At 44.1% G+C, this 19,971-nt stretch overlaps 1 protein-coding gene across 1 annotated transcript in view; it reads left to right on the top strand.

Annotated features, from left to right (window-relative positions):
- Positions 1-19,971, top strand: part of zc3h12b (zinc finger CCCH-type containing 12B) — a 112,015-nt gene that overhangs the window by 77,597 nt on the left and 14,447 nt on the right. The window contains exon 2 of the mRNA XM_070882690.1: positions 18,761-19,545. Coding sequence (XP_070738791.1) covers positions 18,761-19,545 — 785 coding nt within the window. The remainder of the gene's footprint in view (positions 1-18,760; positions 19,546-19,971) is intronic.

The following is a 19,971-nucleotide window of genomic DNA, read 5'->3' as shown; positions in this document are numbered from 1 at the left end:
CTCCTGAATGCATTTTTGGAATTCCGCACCCTCTGTACCATTCACACTACCTTTTTCCCAGTTAATATTGGGGTAGTTGAAATCCCTCACTATTACAGCTCTATAGTTTTTGCACTTTGCAGCAATTTGCCCACATATTTGTTCTTCTATCTCCCTCTGACTGCTTGGGGGTCTATAGTACACTCCCAGTTGTGTGATCGACCCTTTTTTGTTCTTTAATTTAACCCATATAGCCTTGTTTGATGACCCCTCTAACATATCATCCCTTCTCACAGCTGTAATTGTTTCTTTAATCAATACTGCGACCCCCCCCTACCCCCTTGGTCTTTACCCCCCTCTTTATCCCGTCTGAAAACCCTGTAACCAGGAATGTTGAGCTGCCATACCTGCCCTTCTTTCAGCCATGTCTCAGTAATAGCTAGAATATCATACTCCCAAGCGTCAATCTGTGCTCTCAGCTCATCTGCCTTATTTCCTAGACTTCTTGCATTGAAGTATCTACCATTTAATATTGCCAAACCCCCCTGTTGTCTAATTTCCAACCCTTATTTCCTCTGTCTTCCAAATTCACTTTCGACTTCTACTTCTCTGCTGCCCAATTTCAGCTTTGCTTCTCTCCCCACTGAATCTATTCTCCGGGTCCCTGTCAAGCTAGTTTAAACCCTCCCCAACAGCACTAGCAAAACCTCCCGTGAGGATATTGGTCCCAGCTCTGTTGAGGCTTGTACAGGTCCCAGCTCCCCCAGAAACGATCCCAATGCCTCAGGAATCTAAAGCCCTTCCGCCTGCACCACCTTCTCTATCCTCCTATTTCTGTACTCACTAGCTTGTGGCACTGGCAGTAATCTGGAGATAACTCCCTTTGAGGTCCTGCTTTTTAATCTCTCTCCTAGCTCTCTAAACTCTGCCTGCGGGACCTCACCCCTCTTTCTACCTATGTCATTGGTACCGATATGGACCACGACCTCTGGCTGTTCATCCTCTCCCCCCAGAATGCCCTGCAGCCACTCGGTGACATCCTTGACCCTGGCACCAAGGAGGCACCATACCATCCTGGAGTCACATCTGTGGCTGCAGAAACGCCTGTCTGCTCCCCTATTGAATCCCCTACCACTATTGTTCTTCCATTCTTCTTCCTCCGCCCCCTGTGCAGCTGAGCCACCTAAGGTGCCGTGGACTTGGCTCTGACTGCACTCCCCAGGGGCACCATCGCCTTCACCAGTACTCCGAACAGAATACTGGTTGGAGAGCAAGATGGACTCCGGGGACTCCTGTCATCATCATCATCATCATAGGCAGTCCCTCGAAATCGAGGAAGACTTGCTTCCGCTCTAAAAGTGAGTTCTCAGGTGACTGTATAGTCCAATACAGGAATTACAGTTTCTGTCATAGGTGGGACAGACAGTGGTTGAAGGAAAGGGGTGGGTGGGTAGTCTCCTTCCGCTGTTTGTGTTTGGTTTCTGCATGCTCTCGGCGACGAGACTCGAGGTGCTCAATGCCCTCCCGGATGCTCATCCTCCACTTTGGGCGGTCTTGGGCCGGGGATTCCCAGATGCCTGTGGGGATGTTGCATTTTATCAAGGAGGCTTTGAGGGTATCCTTGAAACGTTTCCTCTGCCCATCTGGGGCTCACTTGCTGTGTAGGAGTTCCGAGTAGAGCGCTTGCTTTGGGAGTCTCGTGTTGGGCATGCGGACAAGGTGGTGGAGGTGCTCCCGCAGTGCTTTTGGGGAGGGAGTTCCAGGGTTTTGCAACGATGGGGGAACGGCTGAGTTTGTGATCGGATAGATTGTACATGGTTGTCAGAAGAGGGAGCTTGATGGGCCAAATGGTCTTTTCTTTGATCCTGCTTTCTTATGTTCTTACATTATCTCGGCAATGCACCTCCACCACAACTGCGGAAAATGAAGCCCTGCGCTGCAAGTGGATACAATAAATAAAGGATATAGGACACGCTGATGTTTAAACCCGAGCAGCTATATTGTGAAATCTGAGCTCATACTCTATTCTCTAAATACTCTCAATGTCGGTCACGCAGCTAACTGCACATTTACTATGAAACATGGTGGGGGAGTGGGGGAGCAGTGAGGGTGGCGATTATGATCTGCCAGACCCCCATTTCTCACCTGAAATACAGGCAACCAGCAGAAGAAAATCCGGTGGTGACCTTGGACAACCCCTTTTCCCACCTGATTCAATTTCTCGGCCGCCCTGTAAATGAGGAGTGTCCAGCACTTCCACCCAAAGCCGGGGTGGGAGGCGGTTAAAATGTGCAGCTCGGAGTCCGACGCCAGTTTTAGGCGATTGCAATTTTGATAGAGAAACAGGCGGAGCAGGGGAAGTGCGTGCTAGTGTCAGTGTCTCGTGGTGCTGAGGGGCCTAACCCAGAGGTTCTTAAAGGAAGCTTCTCAGAAAGGGGAAGTATTTACTTATTAAAAGATTTTTCCGGGTTCAGGAGGTCCATTCGTACTGGCTCCGCGCAGAGGCTGCCCAATTTCCCGCCAGCTGTGGTGGAACTTGGTGCTAGCAGCTGGCCAATTTGGTCGATAAAATATAAATGAGGTCCGAACCCGAAAAAGGTTTGATTCTTCCAACTGTGCCCATTTTGGGCCCCACTTGAAAATATCCCCCATTGAGTGGATGAACTAGTGCTAAAGGAATGAATCCACTTTTAACAAAAAGTGGATGAATAATTACATATAGTTTAGTCTGCTGTACCTCATTAATCTGTGTCGCCGCTCCTCCGGCATAAACATTCGCCGCACCTCCACCATGATCACTCGCCGAATTTCAGCCACGATCTTTAGCCGCTTTTCCAACTTAATCATCCACTGCACCTCCGCCATGATCTCTCGCCGCTTCTCCGCCCTGACCTTCCCGCTCCTCAGCTGTACCTGGGCCCCGCCGATGTTCCTGCCCACGCTCTGAACGGCGCGGCAAATGGGGGTATGGGGCCCAGAAGAGCCGAGGGCCCAGGGGCAGCCCGGGTCAGCCCACACTGCGATATGTGCGCGCACTAGGTCCATGCAGTAGAGCAGGTCTCCAGTCGTCCTGGTTAACCCCTATCACTCTATAAAGGCCGAGCTCTGTCAAGCCTGTGTGGTGGCTGATGCGCAAAGGTCACCACACGTTAAATCCATGCACAGGCATCTTCCACCCCTGGAGTTCAGGACTGGAATATCGAGTCCTTCATTGAAACATCTGTGAACTCATCCCTTTTGGTGTGGAAGCAAGTCATCCTCATTCGAGGGACCGCCGATGATATGATTATCACATCCCCATCTCACTAGCCACTCACCTTCATCCTAGTGCAATCATACCAACTAACAACACACAAGAGTAGCAACTTGGGTGTTTTATGCAATGTTTATGTCAAGTTTCTGTTAACGTGGTGTCAAACATTGAAACCTTTATTTTCAACAGATTTGTGTTCTGGGACAGATTTGTGTGCACCTTTGGAAGTTGCAGTAAATGGTGAGACATAACTGTACCCCCCCGCAATGGTGATGTGTGAAAGGAATGGCTTGGGCATTGTAGGATGCTTTATGGTGCGGGTATGGGGTGGTGACAACCTGGTGGTACATGTAGCAGCGTAAAGTGAAGTAAATCTGGCGATGGTGAGGCCATCCCTGGCCTCCCGGGCAGCAATGTGCTCGGGTGCTGTTGTCCTCTGTCCTGTGGGATATCAGGTGATTGCAGAGAAGGTTGGTGGTGTTGCTGGTGTGCCTGGTGCTGCTGGTATTGGGGCTGATCGTGGTCAGATTCTGAGGACCAAGGTGAAACAGTATAAACGGTACCCATGCTGATGGAATAGATGGCAGGTGAAGTTGAGATGACAGAAGCGATCTGTAAATGGTGAGAGAGGTTGTTCCAATTAAGTGATACTGGATGGAGAGTTTGCTCCAAACACTTGCAGCCTGCATAAAGCTCAGTCTGTGTTCCAAATGGAGTAAGCAACAGTTTCTGCGCTTGGCGAGTGAACAGCTGTGAGGTGTGAGCTTTTATAATACAACTGTCAACTGATCAGAGCTTTTATAGTACAACTGATCAGCTGATTCCATGACCATTCAATTTCCGCCTCAGGTTAACAGACGGGGTCCACGAGCAGTGTGGACCCCATGGGTGAGCAGTTAAAGATAAAAGGTAAGATTAAAACCATTATTAAGGATCTGTCAACATACTAATTGGGTCACCCGTCCCTGCAGGTGGGGTCCAGAAGGCATCACAGCTGAGACTGATCCTGCCCTCACACGATGTTCACATGTGCACTAGCCAGCATAGCTTCGTTTAGATCATTTTCTGTGCTTAGCTCAGTGACAGCATCAATTCTAGTGCCCCAATTGCCATTTGTGCTGAGATCTGCAATCTTGCCAAAGAGCAGGGAATTGATCCTGGGATCTTCTTGGTCTATGTGCCTCAGAGCCTGACAGTATGGTGTACTTATCAACAAAAGATGTATAGAGACCTTGAAAATATGAAAACAAAACTCTGGAATAAACCTAATGATTCATGGAAAGTTAGAATTCAATGGAAAATATTCATTTCATTAAATGTGGAAACCTCCTAGTAATGTTTTATTATGATTATCTGTTTGATGAATTTGTGTACCGTAATTATTTCTCAGTGATGTGAGTGAACCACAGCAAATTAGTATTCATTACCTAGCTTGGGGCTTGGCGCATGAAAGTGCTGATACAGATATAGACGTCACTGAAATAGCTCAGTACTAGAGCACGGTTCGTTGTTGTCTGAATTTCGTTGCGTCATTGCTGTGGGCGGGTGTGACTGTGATAAAGGGGAACAACCGGTAATCCCCCAAAGCAGTCAGACGCTGTGCCTGCCAGAACAGAAGAAGCATAGTTACACAGCTCTCTAGAATGGATTACAGACCCACAAAACACAGCTTAGACTTGTTGTTTTACTGTGAGTATATTATGGGCTATGGACAATATATTTTCAACAGATTTAGTCTGTTTTTCTCCCCGACCCCAACATCTAAACTTTTTAATATTATAGTGGAACATATGGTGATAGTATTATGTAGGAAACCAGCTGTATCAGTGGCTTTAATAAAAAGGTGCTAAAAATAGAAATGGCTTGTGTTTCATCTGGTTTTAGTATTTCAGATTCACGGAGCTGCAGCTCGCTACTACTCTCCCAGTTTAATTATTTTGAACACTAGAACGATACCAAGGATGAGAGGTTATAGTGTGAAGAAATGCATGAAAATTGAAGCGGATATTTTATAGATGATTTTGAAATTGTGAAATGTTTTAAGAGGGTGAATAGTGCTAGATTATTCCATTGGTTGGCAAATTGGTAACGAGGGCCACAGACTCCAGATTATCACTCGAAGAATAAAGAAGGTAGCTAGAAGACATTTTCTTGCACACGATTCTTAGAATAGGAAATGCGTTACCACAAGTGGCTATTGTGCATTCGAAAAGGATGAACATAAAAGGCTTGGGATAAGGGCAGAGAAACGGGATTAGAGTAGACAGTACCAGTTGAACAGCTAGCATTGCCACATGTGGGTCGAATGGCTTCCTCCAGTGCCATAAATGCTGTGAGTCTGTGAACAGATTTTGTGGCTATTATCTTTGTCTGTTTAATCGTAGTGATCTTTGCATTATGGCCAGTTTTATAAATCGATACTAATACCGAATTATTCAGTTTATATAGGTATTTGTTACTAGCATTTCAGTAAAGTGTAACGGTGAGCTTGTAACATTCTTGTGATGTATCCACTTGAAGTATGAAGAACTTACAGAATGAAATATATGTGAGGAAATACTGCTATTAGCCTGATGTTTGTAATTTCTTAATGGTTTCAGGATATGTGTCAACGTACAATGTTAACAAATCCTGTGTATTTCCCATGTATACATACTGCTGAACCCCAGAGTGAAACTTGAGGCTTGTCTGGACAGTGTTCGTGTGTTGGACGTTAAAGTTATTGAAACTCAATTTTTGAAGTGCGTGCTGCAGCTCACAAGCAACAGGTCCGGTTGTACTTCAACCATTTTAGAATGATCAGGAATAAAGGCCCAGAATTGGCCTGGTGGAAACTGGGTGCAGGATGTTAAAATGAGAGCAGTCACTTATTCCCTCCATCCCATTGCCTTCCCGCTGTGTCCCGATATTAACGTTGGAGTTTTTTGGAGTAAGCTAGCTCATTTTTTTAGGTATCCTTGTGGGCCAAGAGGAGTAGGACTGTTCCTCCAAGGCCTCAAAGGGAAGCTTTGGGCCTCTCTTGCCCAGGCTGCCCCTGCAACCACCACCCCTCCCCGCCCCATGCTAAATGACTGGTCGGGACCATTCTCACGGGTCGCCGACTGTGGGCTCCTGTGCCGAATTCCTGCTCCCACCCACCAGCCAGGCAGTGAATCTGGCCGGTTTCTGGCTGGACTCTGGGAGAATTTATGGAAATGAGTTCTGGCCGTTATGGTCAGCCAAGCCTCCATGACCCAGACTCCCCAACTTCGCTGTCCACTTCAGGGCTTGCCGCACTGTAACCTCCCCCTCCCCATTAAAATCAGGACCAAAATATCAAAATATTTTGTTTCACATAATCACAAGTTATATTTCCTCTCTAGACTGCATCATTGTTAACCAACACTGCTCCCTGGCTGTTGAACAAGTATTTTATATTTGATGTTTGTGGAAAAATGTGTAAATTGATTTTTTCTGTACCTGTTAATTTAAGTGAGCTGTAGTCAGTAGTTGAAAATTATTTGGTTGCAGTGGGTATATATATATTTGAATTTGCTACTTTTTAAAAGGTTTTTTTGAAGTAATTTATACCAGGATTTCCAAAGTACAGGCATGATTTGGTGAGAGCGTGTTACTGACATCAAGGTGCCAGGAATTGTTCAAAGTTGTAAAATGCTGGAGAGGTTTTATCTTCTATGTTTCTGCAACCGGTGCAGTTTTCATCTGAGAACAACCTTAACACCACATTTGCCTGGTTTTAATTTCAAGCTTGCATTTTTACGCTGTCTTATAGTAAACTTGACAGAAATCCTATTGTAAACAGTTAATTTTTACAACAAAAGTGTGATGTGAAATCCAGGGAAATAAAACATGATGAAAACTCTCGTACTGAGTAATGTTTAGGGAAATCTATAATTAGAATTGCTTTCTCGAATACAGAGATTATGTTGTGGGGAGAGATTTAAAATGCTAGTCATGTGCTTTTTAAATGTTTAATGTTTTTTGAAATACTGTGACTTTTGGAAACTGAGTGGACTGAAGAATACTTTGTAAGAGTTGATAGATGCAGTCAGTCAGCTCGAATCTGTAACTGTGAACTTATCAGTTACATTCACAGAGCAGCTGTTGCACTTCAAAACTTGCCATTGCAAAACTGCTGATATTTCCGCTTTACTCAACTGCTTGTGTAAATAGTGACTGGCTGATTGCAGAGCAACTGTGTATAAAATAGCATTACGCTGATAATTTTTGTAATCATTTGTGAAACCTGTAATTATTGATCTTGTAGTTGAATGAGGAAAGCAACAAAGTATTTTTCTTTTAATTCTTGAACATTGTAGGAGTTACAAAGTTGAAAGAGAAACTTTAAAAGAGGCAGACTTAAAAGAGGTTGAATACTGAACTTATTGCTGTCAGGAAAGGGATCAATTCAGGGCTACTTTATCTAATTGCTTCACAATCCGGGGACTAATTGCGTATGCATGAGTAGAAGGAAAGGGAAATCTATACATCAGCACTGCTAACTTACAAGGGGATTATTTTTGTAACTTTTTGATTTCTGGGAAAACATAGAAACATAGAAAATAGGTGCAGGAGTAGGTCATTCGGCCCTTCGAGCCTGCACCAACATTTAATAAGATCATGGCTGATCATTCACCTCTGTACCCCTTTCCTGCTTTCTCTCCTTTAGCCGTAAGGGCCATATCTAACTCCCTCTTGAATATATCCAATGAACTGGCATCAACAACTCTCTGCGGCAGGGAATTCCACAGGTTAACAACTCTCTGAGTGAAGAAGTTTCTCCTCATCTCAGTCCTAAATGGCTTACCCCTTATCCTTAGACTATGTCCCCTCGTTCTGGACTTCCCCAACATCGGGAACATTCTTCCTGCATTTAACCTGTCCAGTCCCATCAGAATTTTATATGTTTCTATGAGATCCCTTCTCATCCTTCTAAACTCCAGTGACTACAAGCCCAGTTGATCCAGTCTCTCCTCATTTGTCAGTCCTGCCATCCCAGGAATCAGTCTGGTGAACCTTCGTTGCACTCCCTCAATAACAAGAACGTCCTTCCTCAGATTAGGAGACCAAAACTGAACACAATATTCCAGGTGAGGCCTCACTAAGGCCCTGTACAACTGCAGTAAGATCTCCCTGCTCCTATACTCAAATCCCCTAGCTATGAAGGCCAACATACCATTTGCCTTCTTCACCGCCTGCTGTACCTGCATGGCAACTTTCAATGACTGATGTACCATGACACCCAGGTCTCGTTGCACCTCCCCTTTTCCTAATTTTCCGCCATTCAGATAACATAGAAACATAGAAACATAGAAAATAGGTGCAGGAGTAGGCCATTCGGCCCTTCTAGCCTGCACCGCCATTCAATGAGTTCATGGCTGAACATTCAACTTCAGTACCCCATTCCTGCTTTCTCGCCATACCCCTTGATCCCCCTAGCAGTAAGGACCTCATCTAACTCCTTTTTGAATATATTTAGTGAATTGGCCTCAACAACTTTCTGTGGTAGAGAATTCCACAGGTTCACCACTCTCTGGGTGAAGAAGTTCCTCCGCATCTCGGTCCTAAATGGCTTACCCCTTATCCTTAGACTGTGACCCCTGGTTCTGGACTTCCCCAACATTGGGAACATTCTTCCTGCATCTAACCTGTCTAACCCCGTCAAAATTTTATATGTTTCTATGAGGTCCCCTCTCATTCTTCTGAACTCCAGTGAATACAAGCCCAGTTGATCCAGTCTTTCTTGATAGGTCAGTCCCGCCATCCCGGGAATCAGTCTGGTGAACCTTCGCTGCACTCCCTCAATAGCAAGAATGTCCTTCCTCAGGTTAGGAGACCAAAACTGTACACAATACTCCAGGTGTGGCCTCACCAATGCCCTGTACAACTGTAGCAACACCTCCCTGCCCCTGTACTCAAATCCCCTTGCTATGAAGGCCAACATGCCATTTGCTTTCTTAACCGCCTGCTGCACCTGCATGCCAACCTTCAATGACTGATGTACCATGACACCCAGGTCTCTTTGCACCTCCCCTTTTCCTAATCTGTCACCATTCAGATAATAGTCTGTCTCTCTGTTTTTACCACCAAAGTGGATAACCTCACATTTATCCACATTATACTTCATCTGCCATGCATTTGCCCACTCACCTAACCTATCCAAGTCGCTCTGCAGCCTCACAGCATCCTCCTCGCAGCTCACACTGCCACCCAACTTAGTATCATCCGCAAATTTGGAGATACTACATTTAATCCCCTCATCTAAATCATTAATGTACAGTGTAAACAGCTGGGGCCCCAGCACAGAACCTTGCGGTACCCCACTAGTCACTGCCTGCCATTCTGAAAAGTACCCATTTACTCCTACTCTTTGCTTCCTGTCTGACAACCAGTTCTCAATCCATGTCAGTACACTACCCCCAATCCCATGTGCTCTAACTTTGCACATCAATCTCTTGCGTGGGACCTTGTCGAACGCCTTCTGAAAGTCCAAATATACCACATCAACTGGTTCTCCCTTATCCACTCTACTGGAAACATCCTCAAAAAATTCCAGAAGATTTGTCAAGCATGATTTCCCTTTCACAAATCCATGCTGACTTGGACCTATCATGTCACCTCTTTCCAAATGCACTGCTATGACATCCTTAATAATTGATTCCATCATTTTACCCACTACCGATGTCAGGCTGACCGGTCTATATTCTGCCTTCGTGTTTTTGCCACCAAAGTGGATAACCTCACATTTATCCACATTATACTGCATCTACCACTCGTTTGCCCACTCATCTAACCTGTCCAAGCAGCCTTTTAGTGTCCTCCTCACAGCTCATACCACCACCCAGCTTAGTGTCATCTGCAAACTTGGAGATATTACACTCAATTCCCTCAACCAAATCAGTAAGTTCAAGAGCAAAGGGAAACACTAGTGTCATTTGCCTTTAAATTACCTGATGTTGGAGACCCATGCACTGCATGTGTGCTGACTTTGGTAACAGGATTAATGTAATTTCACAGAATGTATGTGAACATGTTCAGGTAGCCTGGCTTGGCTCAGCTGGTGAAGGCAGCATGTATCTAAGTCATACAGACCAGGAAGACAAGGTTCCATTCTTGGGCAGGGTTAAGTTAGCTGATCTCAGCGGACTGGAAAGTGATAAATTAGCCACAGTTCTTAATAGTGAAACAACCTACTGACACTGACGAGGATCACACATGAAGAACGACCACTGGAAAACCATTCCAGTTCCTATGGAACTGTAACCCAGCAAGATCTAGCACTTTCAGGAGAGCTAGGGAGAAAATTGGAGGAGGAAAGTGTTATATATGTAAACTTGTATATACGTTGTACATCCACCAGAAGGCTCATCCCCTGGAGTCCCAAGGGATCCCATAATTCCTTGGGAGCACAGGTACTTGAAGAGGCCTCACAGGTTGGAGAGGCACTCTGGAGACCTGCAATAAAAGACTAAGGTCACACTTCACTTTGAGCTCACATTATCCAGTCAAACTCTTTATTCATACATAACAACTGGCGACGAGATACAGACAACGAACCCCACTGCAACGATGCAGAGAACAGTGGGCATCCTGGAGAAGTTTTCGGAGGGAGATGATTGGGAAACTTTTGTGGAGCGATTCAACCAATACTTCGTGGCCAACGAGCTGGAAGGAGAAGTGAACGCTGCCAAACGAAGGGCGATTCTCCTCACCGTCTGCGGGGTACCAACATATGGCCTCTTGAAAAATCTGCCCGCTCCAGCGAAACCCACAGAGAGATCGGATGACGATTTGTGCACACTGGTCCGGGAGCATCTGAACCCGAAGGAAAGCGTTCTGATGGCGAGGTACCGGTTCTACACCTACAAAAGGTCTGGAGGCCAGGAAGTGGCGAGTTATGTCACCAAGCTAAGACGCCTTGCAGGACATTGCGAATTTGAAGGACACTTGGAGCACATGCTCAGAGACCTTTTCATACTTGGCATTGGCCATGAAACGATACTTCGCAAACTTTTGACTGTAGAGACCCCAACCTTGAGTAAGGCCATAGCGATAGCCCAGGCGTTCATTGCCACCAGTGACAATACTAAGCAAAATCTCTCAGCACACGAGTGCTGCTACAAGTACTGTGAACAAAGTGATGTTGTTTTCAAATCGCAACGTACAGGGCAGGCCTCACATGCCTGCAGCTGCACATCCACAGATGTCTCAGAGTCCACCATCAAGAGTGATGAATGCAAGGCCATTAACATCTTGTTGGCGCTGCGGGGGTGATCATCGTTTCCATTCATGCCGCTTCAAAGGGTACATTTACAAGTGCTGTGAAACAATGGGACACCTCCAACGTATCTGCAGGCGAGCTGCAAGTCCTGTTAATCCTGAAAACCACCACGTTGCAGAGGTGGGCAGATCCACTGCGGATCACGACGAACCAGAGTCTCAGACCGAGGAGGCACAAATTTACGACAAAGTGTCCCCCGATAACCCATCATCCGCAGCAGCCCAGCAGAACTCACCACGCCAGGCAGCCCAGCGAGGGCCCAACAGACGGTTCACCAATACCAGCATCTGCACCGAGTCGATCAACCAGGGAAAGAAGGGCCCCAGATCGTCTCACTGTGTAAATAGTTACACTGTTGACTTTGTGGGGGGGGGGGGGGGAGTATTGTTATATATGTAAACTTCTATATATGTTGTACAGCCGCCAGAGGGCTCATCCCCTGGAGTCCCAAGGGATTCCAGAATCCCTTGGGAGCACAGGTACTTAAGGAGACCTCACAGGTTGGAGGGGCACTCTGGAGACCTGCAATAAAAGACTACGGTCACACTTCACTTTGAACTCACATTATCCAGTCAGACTCTTATATATAACAGAAAGAAAGGGAAATTGTGGAAGTATCTGTAGAATAAGAAAACTCTGCTACTAGATGAGTATCTGGATGAATAACTAAGACCCAGCAGCATATATAGTAAAAATGTGACAGAATGGTTTTTGTACCAATGGGTACTTGTGGAAAAATTCAATTCTCACAGGTCTCAAGTCTTTACCTGAAATTATGCATCGTACTATCCAATGACCTAGTTTATTTTGCGGTTATGAACCAATTGTTTTCAGTAGGGAGCGCTGCCCTAGTTCTGAGAACATTCAGTTTGTCTAGTATGATGAAGTAAATCAGTCAAAGCCTGTTACAACTATTTTGGTAGAATGTAAAATCAAGTGCCCCCTTTTGGCAAGGACACTAGAACCCACAAATTAACAAATAAAACTTTAACGGAAACTTTAAATGGTTAAATTAAAATTTGGTTGCCGGGGGTGATGCACTCCAGTCCCCACCTCTTGCAAACCCTGTTACAAACTTGAGTATAGCTGACAGGTGTGGTACCATTTTCTATACCTAACCACTTAACACTAAGTAAATGGTATATCTTGCAGTTACTGGATCACTAGTATGAAAACACTATTCTGCATTACTAACAGCATTGTCACTAGCATTTCAGTAAAGTGTAATGGTGGATGTGTGAAGTTCTTGTGCTATGTCCGCTTGATCTGTGAAAATATCCAGTAGTCCAATTCTAAATGTTGTTCTTCCACACTTAGGTTGTGTCTGGAGAGTGTGCTTTGAGCTACATGGGGTTGAGGGGGCTGGGTGAAGTACCAGTGATTGCAGTTCTGTCACTGACAACAGGAGTAACTTGAGATATTGCAATGGAAGCATAATGACTTAATTAGGAATTTTTCCTAACGTGTATTGGTACCAATATTGATGTCAATATTATTGCAGGACAACAAACTATACAGAATATTTCAGAACTTGTTCTTCAAAATAATTGATTAGAATGAGTCATTAAGTCAACTGATATGTAAGGCTGTTTAACTCCTTCGATAGAAGTACTGAGGGCAGAAGAAAAGTCACAGAGCTTCCTGAGTTATGAACCTCTGATTGTCTGCCTAGTTTTCTTATCTATCTAAGAGATGATAGTCAATTTTTTTTAATTCGCCACAACTTTCTTCTCTTTTCTTCCCTCACTAACTTTCTGCAAGTGCCAATTGCCCTCCCAATACCTCACCCAAGTACAGTTAGTGTTGGCTGAGAATTCGACTGATGGCATTGTAGCTGAGTCTAAATGTCACATTCTTTCCAGCAGGGATCACAGGATGGCAATCCAGAGTGAGAACCATGGCTAATTTACACTTCTCTAGCCCGGGGGGACTGAAGCAAATAATAGTATCCTTACACTCTCTGAACTGAAATTAGATAATTCTGCAAAGTTTGGGAAGAAAGAAAATATTTTAAGAAAACAGAGGTTCCCTGGTCTGTATACATATATATACACATGTACCTAATACACACACACATATATATATATTATATATATATTATCCTATATCTATACACACATATATAGATCTAGGATAATATGTGTGTGCGTTTAACACTGATTCTTCTGTGACTGAAGCTCTTTTTTTAATTTACAAATAAATGTTCTAAATGGTCTGCTGATTTACATAAGTATGTATAAAAATAGGTCAGATTTGCATCATGTATTGTATGCCTGGTGGGGCTTTCCTTGTATGTGATTCCCTCTTCACTTAATCTGTGGTTACTTATAATCAGTAAATTCTATTCATGTGATAACCAGTCTCTGAGCTATTAGCTGCTTCTGTGGGCTATTTTAAAGATAACGCACCTCAACTTGTACTCTCTGCTGCCCTTTAATACTGGAAGATCTTACTTGAATCAGTGTGATAAATATCTCGGGGACCAAGGCACAAGCATTGAAGTGTTAGCTGACTCAAATATTTCAAGGCCTTGTAGACCCTACTTTAGGGCTCAGTTTTCTCCAAAGCATTTTTTTGGTGTACTCGAAGAGTTGCGCCCGTTTTTTGGGGGCCCCAAGTACGCCAAAAAAACATTTTCTAAGTTTCTCCGTTATATTTCTTCATTTTGGCGCCGCCTAACCTGTCCTTTAGTTTTGGGGGTGGAGCCTTGATCTGCGGCAAAAAGATCGGGTTGCCATGGTAACCAGGGACACAATGTGAGCTGAGGCTGGAAAGTGAAACATACAGCCAGCTCGCAACACATTAAAACACATTGCATCAACTTAAAAACACATTAAAATATATTGCAGCGACTTACCTCCAATTATGAAAGACCCCCCCCCTTCCGATGTCAGTGCCGATCCCCGCCCTATCCCAGGCCGAAGGGCCTCCCGGTCTGCTTCCCCTCCCCGTCCACCCCGTGCCTCGAGTGACTTGCCGGTGCCGGTCCCACTCCCCCGTCCCTAGCCCTGGCCGAAGGACTTGCTGCTCCCACAACCTCCGAGCCTCTTGCCGGTGCCGGTCCAGCTATAGCTCCCCTCCTCTCCCCCAGCCCCACGTGCCTTGCCGGCCCCACCCCTAGCCCAGGTCGAATGGCCGCCTCCCTCCTGGTCCCCTCTCTTTCCCCACTCCCCTTCTCTCTCTTTCTCACCCCCCCCCTCCCTCCCCTCCCTCTCGCTTACCTCTCCTGCTGCTACTGTCCGGGCATCTGCTGCACTTACCTGCACCGATTTCCTTACCTGCACCGATTTCCTTACCTGCACCGATTTCCTTACCTGCGCCGATTTCCTTACCTGCGCCGATTTCCTTACCTGCGCCGATTTCCTTACCTGCGCCGATTTCCTTACCTGCGCCGATTTCCTTACCTGCACCGATTTCCTTACCTGCGCCGATTTCTTTAACTCTCCAGAAGGTTTTTCTGCAGAGGCCACATACGCTGGCCTAAGAAGAGCTGGAGTAACACTCAGCTGGCTAAACTTGTCTAAATGGCCAGAATTGTCGCGGGTGGCAGCTTTACACCCTCTTTGGCTAGAAAAAACTTACCTAAAAAAAATCGGAACTGAGTTACGCTGGTGCAAATTGATTGAAATTGTTTTTTTTAAACTTAAGCCAAAAAAAGCAGCCTGCTTCAAAAAATCAGCGCAAATCACTGGGGAAAACTGAGCCCAATATGTTGCCTTTCAAAGAATTGTCTACTTTAGTACTTTCCTATCTGGCTTAGGATTCTCATCAAACTGAAAAACATTTCAGTTTAAAAACATAAAATGTTGGAAATACATAGCAGATCAATCAGCATTTGTAAAGAGAAAAGAAAGGCTATAATGTTTTGGGTGTGTGTTCCTTTCATGAGAGAGAGGGGAAACGGGCATTTGTTAAGGTTTTTTCTCTTTATTTTCCTTTCTCAATTTTCCTTTTTATTTTTGTTCAGGTTGTCAGAAAACTGACTTCTTATCATTGTAATAAAAACAGAAAATGTTGGAAACACTCGGCTGGTGGACTTGTGCAAATAATTTACATTTAAAAAATAAATAAAAATGTTGCAAGAAAGAACTACCTGTATCTTTTAATCCAGCAGTTACAGTAGGAAGTATCTACAGCCTCTTTATTGGGTCGGCAGTAAGGCTACACACCCAAACTGTTTGAGTTTCTCTCTGTGCTGGTAATGAATCTCTGCGTATGGAGTTCCTATTTTGTTTTAACAGAATACAGTTTTAGAAAAAAGGTGAAAATGTCAGTAGCTTCTCCAAATGATGACCGAATTTGACTGTGGTTAACCAGATCTTGCTTTTTGATTTTCTTACTTACAAGCAAAGGCTCCCACTGGAATAACTTTCTGATATTGATCAATCTCAATCTTTCTCTCTCTTACCCCCCGCCCTCATATCTGTAAGATATGGATATGTAATTGAAGTGGGAAATATTTGCAGGACTATGGGGAAAGAGCAGGGGAGTGGGACTAACTGGATAGCTCTTTCAAAGAGATGGCACAGGCACGATAGGCCGAATGGCCTCCTGTGCTGTATGATTCAATGAGGGTTTTTTTCTCATTTATTTTGAATTCTGAATTTATTTTGTCATTTTGATTTACAAAATATTTAAAAGATAGACTTGCATTTGTATATAATTTATATCTCAAAAATGCCTCTTAGTGCTTCACATACAATGAATTACTTTGAAGTTCAGTCACTGTAGTTATGTAGGCACAATATAATGCTGCAGTAATTACATTAATACTTCAACTAAAATTGTATGCGAAAGCTTTCCTAATAGGGCACTGAAACAAAATCTCTTCCTGACTTCACTTGTCTTATGATCGGACAGTGATCTCCCTCCCCCACCGCACCTTCCTCTTTCACTGAGGGAACAGAGATCAGTGGGTTAAATCAACTTTCGGAATATATCAAAGTGAGGAAATTCAGCTTGTGACTGTCATTAAGGTTAGGGTTCCCAACCCTCCCGCTTTTGACAGGAGTCTACTCTAATGGGCGATTGGTCTCCCAAGCGCTATTGCTGAACACGCGGGAGAAACGTTTCTTGTATGCGTGGTTCACACATGCACAGTACCCTGGCTGTCGATAATTGCTGCCCTTACTATTTGGAATGTACCGCTTCATTGTTGTTTGTGAGGATGGCAGCAACTGGACCAATGAAAATCGCCTGGAAACTCTCTGATCCTGAGAGAGCAACTCAAACTGGGGGAGGGAGAGAGAGATCACACAAACTGGGGAGGGAGAGAGAGAGATCACACAAACTGGGGGAGGGAGAGTTCATTGCTGGCCTGTGATGTGTGCTGTTATATAATGTGTTTTAATACGGGAGTCGGGCAGCTTTGGTGCTTCTCTCTGAGGACTGAGCCTCGCTTCTCTGAAGCTGGGCTTCGCTGGTGATGTCAGTGAATTGAATTAGGTGTGGTTTTGGATTTTTATTTATTATTTTTATTTTTATACCTTGCTGTGCATTCACATCACAGAAGTTATTTTTATTTAAACATTATTTATTCTCAAATCTTCCTATTCTTTTGTGTTCTTTGATGTATAAATTATGTGATTCATCTCACTAAAACAAAAAGTCAAATATTTTATTCAGGGCTTGGTGATACTGAGGCACTCAACGGAGGTAAATGTCACGTGATCAAATCTCCAGGAATACGTCAAACCAGAGTGGGCAGCCCTAATTAAAGTCCTGATGCACAGGCTCCGCCCTCCCAGGCTTGATTCCCAGTCTGTACTGAGTTCACTGATCTCAGCTTGTACAGAAGCTGCAATATTATAATTGGGCTCAATGCCCCTGTGCTAGGGGAGGGAAAAATTGGTCATGGCCCTCACTATCAATCCACTGAGCCCAGTGAGTGGATGTTGGACAAGAACAGAATGAGGCCAAAGCTTACTGCTTAATCTCACATTTGAAGAATAAATGGTTGGAGAAGACTCTTCTTTGAACTGCCATGAACAGGAAGACAGGGCCTTGTTTTAATGGCTCAGCTGAAAGATACCTCCAACAATACAGCACACCGTTAGTACTGCACGGAGAGCTGTCAATGCCTGTGGAACTGTACCCCAACAAGGAATCAGTGCTTTTATGAGAGTAAAAGAAGAAAAATATATTGAAAAAGAATGTGGTGGCATTGCAAAATAAAAAGATTAGATTCTAAAAGGGAGACCTTGAAACTTCTTTGCCTACCCAACCACTGCAGTTAAAGGTATCCATGAAGTATAGATATATTTTAACGTCAATTGCTTTTGTGGATGAATCTGAATTAACAGAATTGATAACATTATATTGATTGGTTCCTTTAAAATCTATATGTACACAGACTGAGAATTGCAGAGTTAAAGTGGGATCTTTTCTTCTACGTTTTTGTAATTGTGTCAGTCACTTTGACTTCGAGAGAAGTCTGTTAGTTCCTGATTGAAAATTCTCCATAGTGCACCTGACTGGCTGACTCAACCTATGAACTTGTGAAATCTGCCCGTCTCTTTAATTGGTAGGCCTTGTGCTATGTCAAGGTCTTTTAAAGGCTTAGTAAAGTTTTGAAGATTATGAATGGAAATGACAAAGCTGCTCCAGGCAAATTTGTTCAAAATGGCAAAGGATTCAAATGCCAGGGAACAAAAAATAAGAAAGAGAGAATTTTTTAAAAAGGACTTGAATTTACACAGTGCCTTTTACGTCCTCCGGAAGTCACAACCAATGAGTTACTTTCAAATCGTAGTCACTGTTATATAGGCAAATGAAATAAATGACCAGTTAAATGTTTTTGGTGATTATAGTTGAAGGATTAAGAGGACATCTCCCCTGCTCGTCTTTGAACTGCCATGAACAGGAAAACAGAGCTTTGTTTTAATGGCTCACCTGAAAGATACCTCCAACAATACAGCACACCGTCAGTACTGCACTGAAGTTTCAGCCTACATTATGAGATCAAGTCTTGGAAAGGGCCTATAACTCAACCTTGTAATGCAGATACGAGAGTGCTATCACAGTGCTAAGCTAAGATTTTAGGAAGTTAACAGTAGGAAAGGAAGTCAGGCAGAACTTGTTCTCTCAAAGGGGAATAAAGTTGTGAATTAATTTACCAGAGGACTGAATCAGGAAGTGGCCCTTAGATTTACACAAGTGGATTGCGACATTATGAGATTCACTTTTCTGTGGGTGTGTTCTTCAGTGTTTTTAACAGACTTTTCTAAATTATCTTTCTTCTTCTCCAGGATTATATACTATCCTTGTGCTCCCCAGAACATAAGAAGTGTGAGAGCATAACATCAACATTGCGGAAACAATTAATTGAGCTGAAAGACACTATTGAATATGAAAGTCAAGCTGTATTGGAAATAAAAGAGAAGAGTGTAGAAATAACAGGAGGACAGATTAACGTAATGACTGCCTGGTCAATGTTTGAGAAGTTGAATATGGAGAACAGCTCCTCCAAAGAAGACAGGAGCCTTCATCTGGAGATCGGTGACTGCAGCGCAGATTCTGAGGACTGGACGAGCTCCGAAAGTGATTCAGAGCAACTCCCTAATAAGAAAAAAGGAACTGAGATTGTGAGCAAACCACACAGGCAACTCTGCCGCTCTCCTTGCCTGGAACGGCCAGTTCTTTCCAAATGCAGTGTCCTACAGGACTTTCAAAGTGAGGGCAATAAATCCAAACTTGATGATGGATGCAAGTCTGCTAGTTTAGATAAAGAATACCAGGCCAAGATGGAGTTTGCCTTAAAACTAGGATATTCAGGAGAACAGATACAAACTGTGCTCAATAAACTGGGGTCAGATGCTCTTATTAATGACATTTTAGCCGAGCTGGTCAGACTTGGGAACAAAAGCGAGTCTGAGCCACAGCCACACAGTATGGGGAATACAGGTACTCTGGTGTCCAGGGGCCAATGTGTGAAGGAGATCACGAGCCCAGAGCTGTCTTTGGAAGATGAAGTCGTGGATGATTCTGACAACTTGAGACCAATAGTCATCGATGGAAGTAATGTGGCCATGAGGTATGTCTAAAGATTTTCTCCAAAGGTAGTTGAAGTTATGTTATACTACAAATGTCCATTTTTATGCCCTCCCCCTTCAAGGTGGTAACTCTTTGCTGGAGTATAGTTCTGCAGGCGATGGTCGCCATTCTTCACATGCGAGCACTGAAAGTGAGTGTCAGCAGAATGCCATCCAGTCCTCATGTAACATCCACACACATATCCAGCAGGATAGTAATCAGGAGCGAGAACCTGGATTAATGGTTCTCCCATAACTGGTCCAGGTGGCCGTGCTTTGCCAGTGGCTATCAAAATTATCACCACCTTAACTTGTTTTTACCTCAGGCTCCTTCCATGCTGTTACAGGGGGAAACACTCGTATCTCCCAGTCTGTAGTGCATAGCTGCTTCAAGCAGGTCACCAATGCCCTATTTGCCAGGCCAGCCA

The sequence above is a fragment of the Pristiophorus japonicus genome, chromosome 6 (genome assembly GCF_044704955.1).
Source record: "Pristiophorus japonicus isolate sPriJap1 chromosome 6, sPriJap1.hap1, whole genome shotgun sequence".
In the NCBI taxonomy this organism is placed as follows: domain Eukaryota; kingdom Metazoa; phylum Chordata; class Chondrichthyes; family Pristiophoridae; genus Pristiophorus; species Pristiophorus japonicus.
Note: the sequence above shows the minus strand (reverse complement) of the source record. Positions and strands in the feature narration are given on the sequence as shown.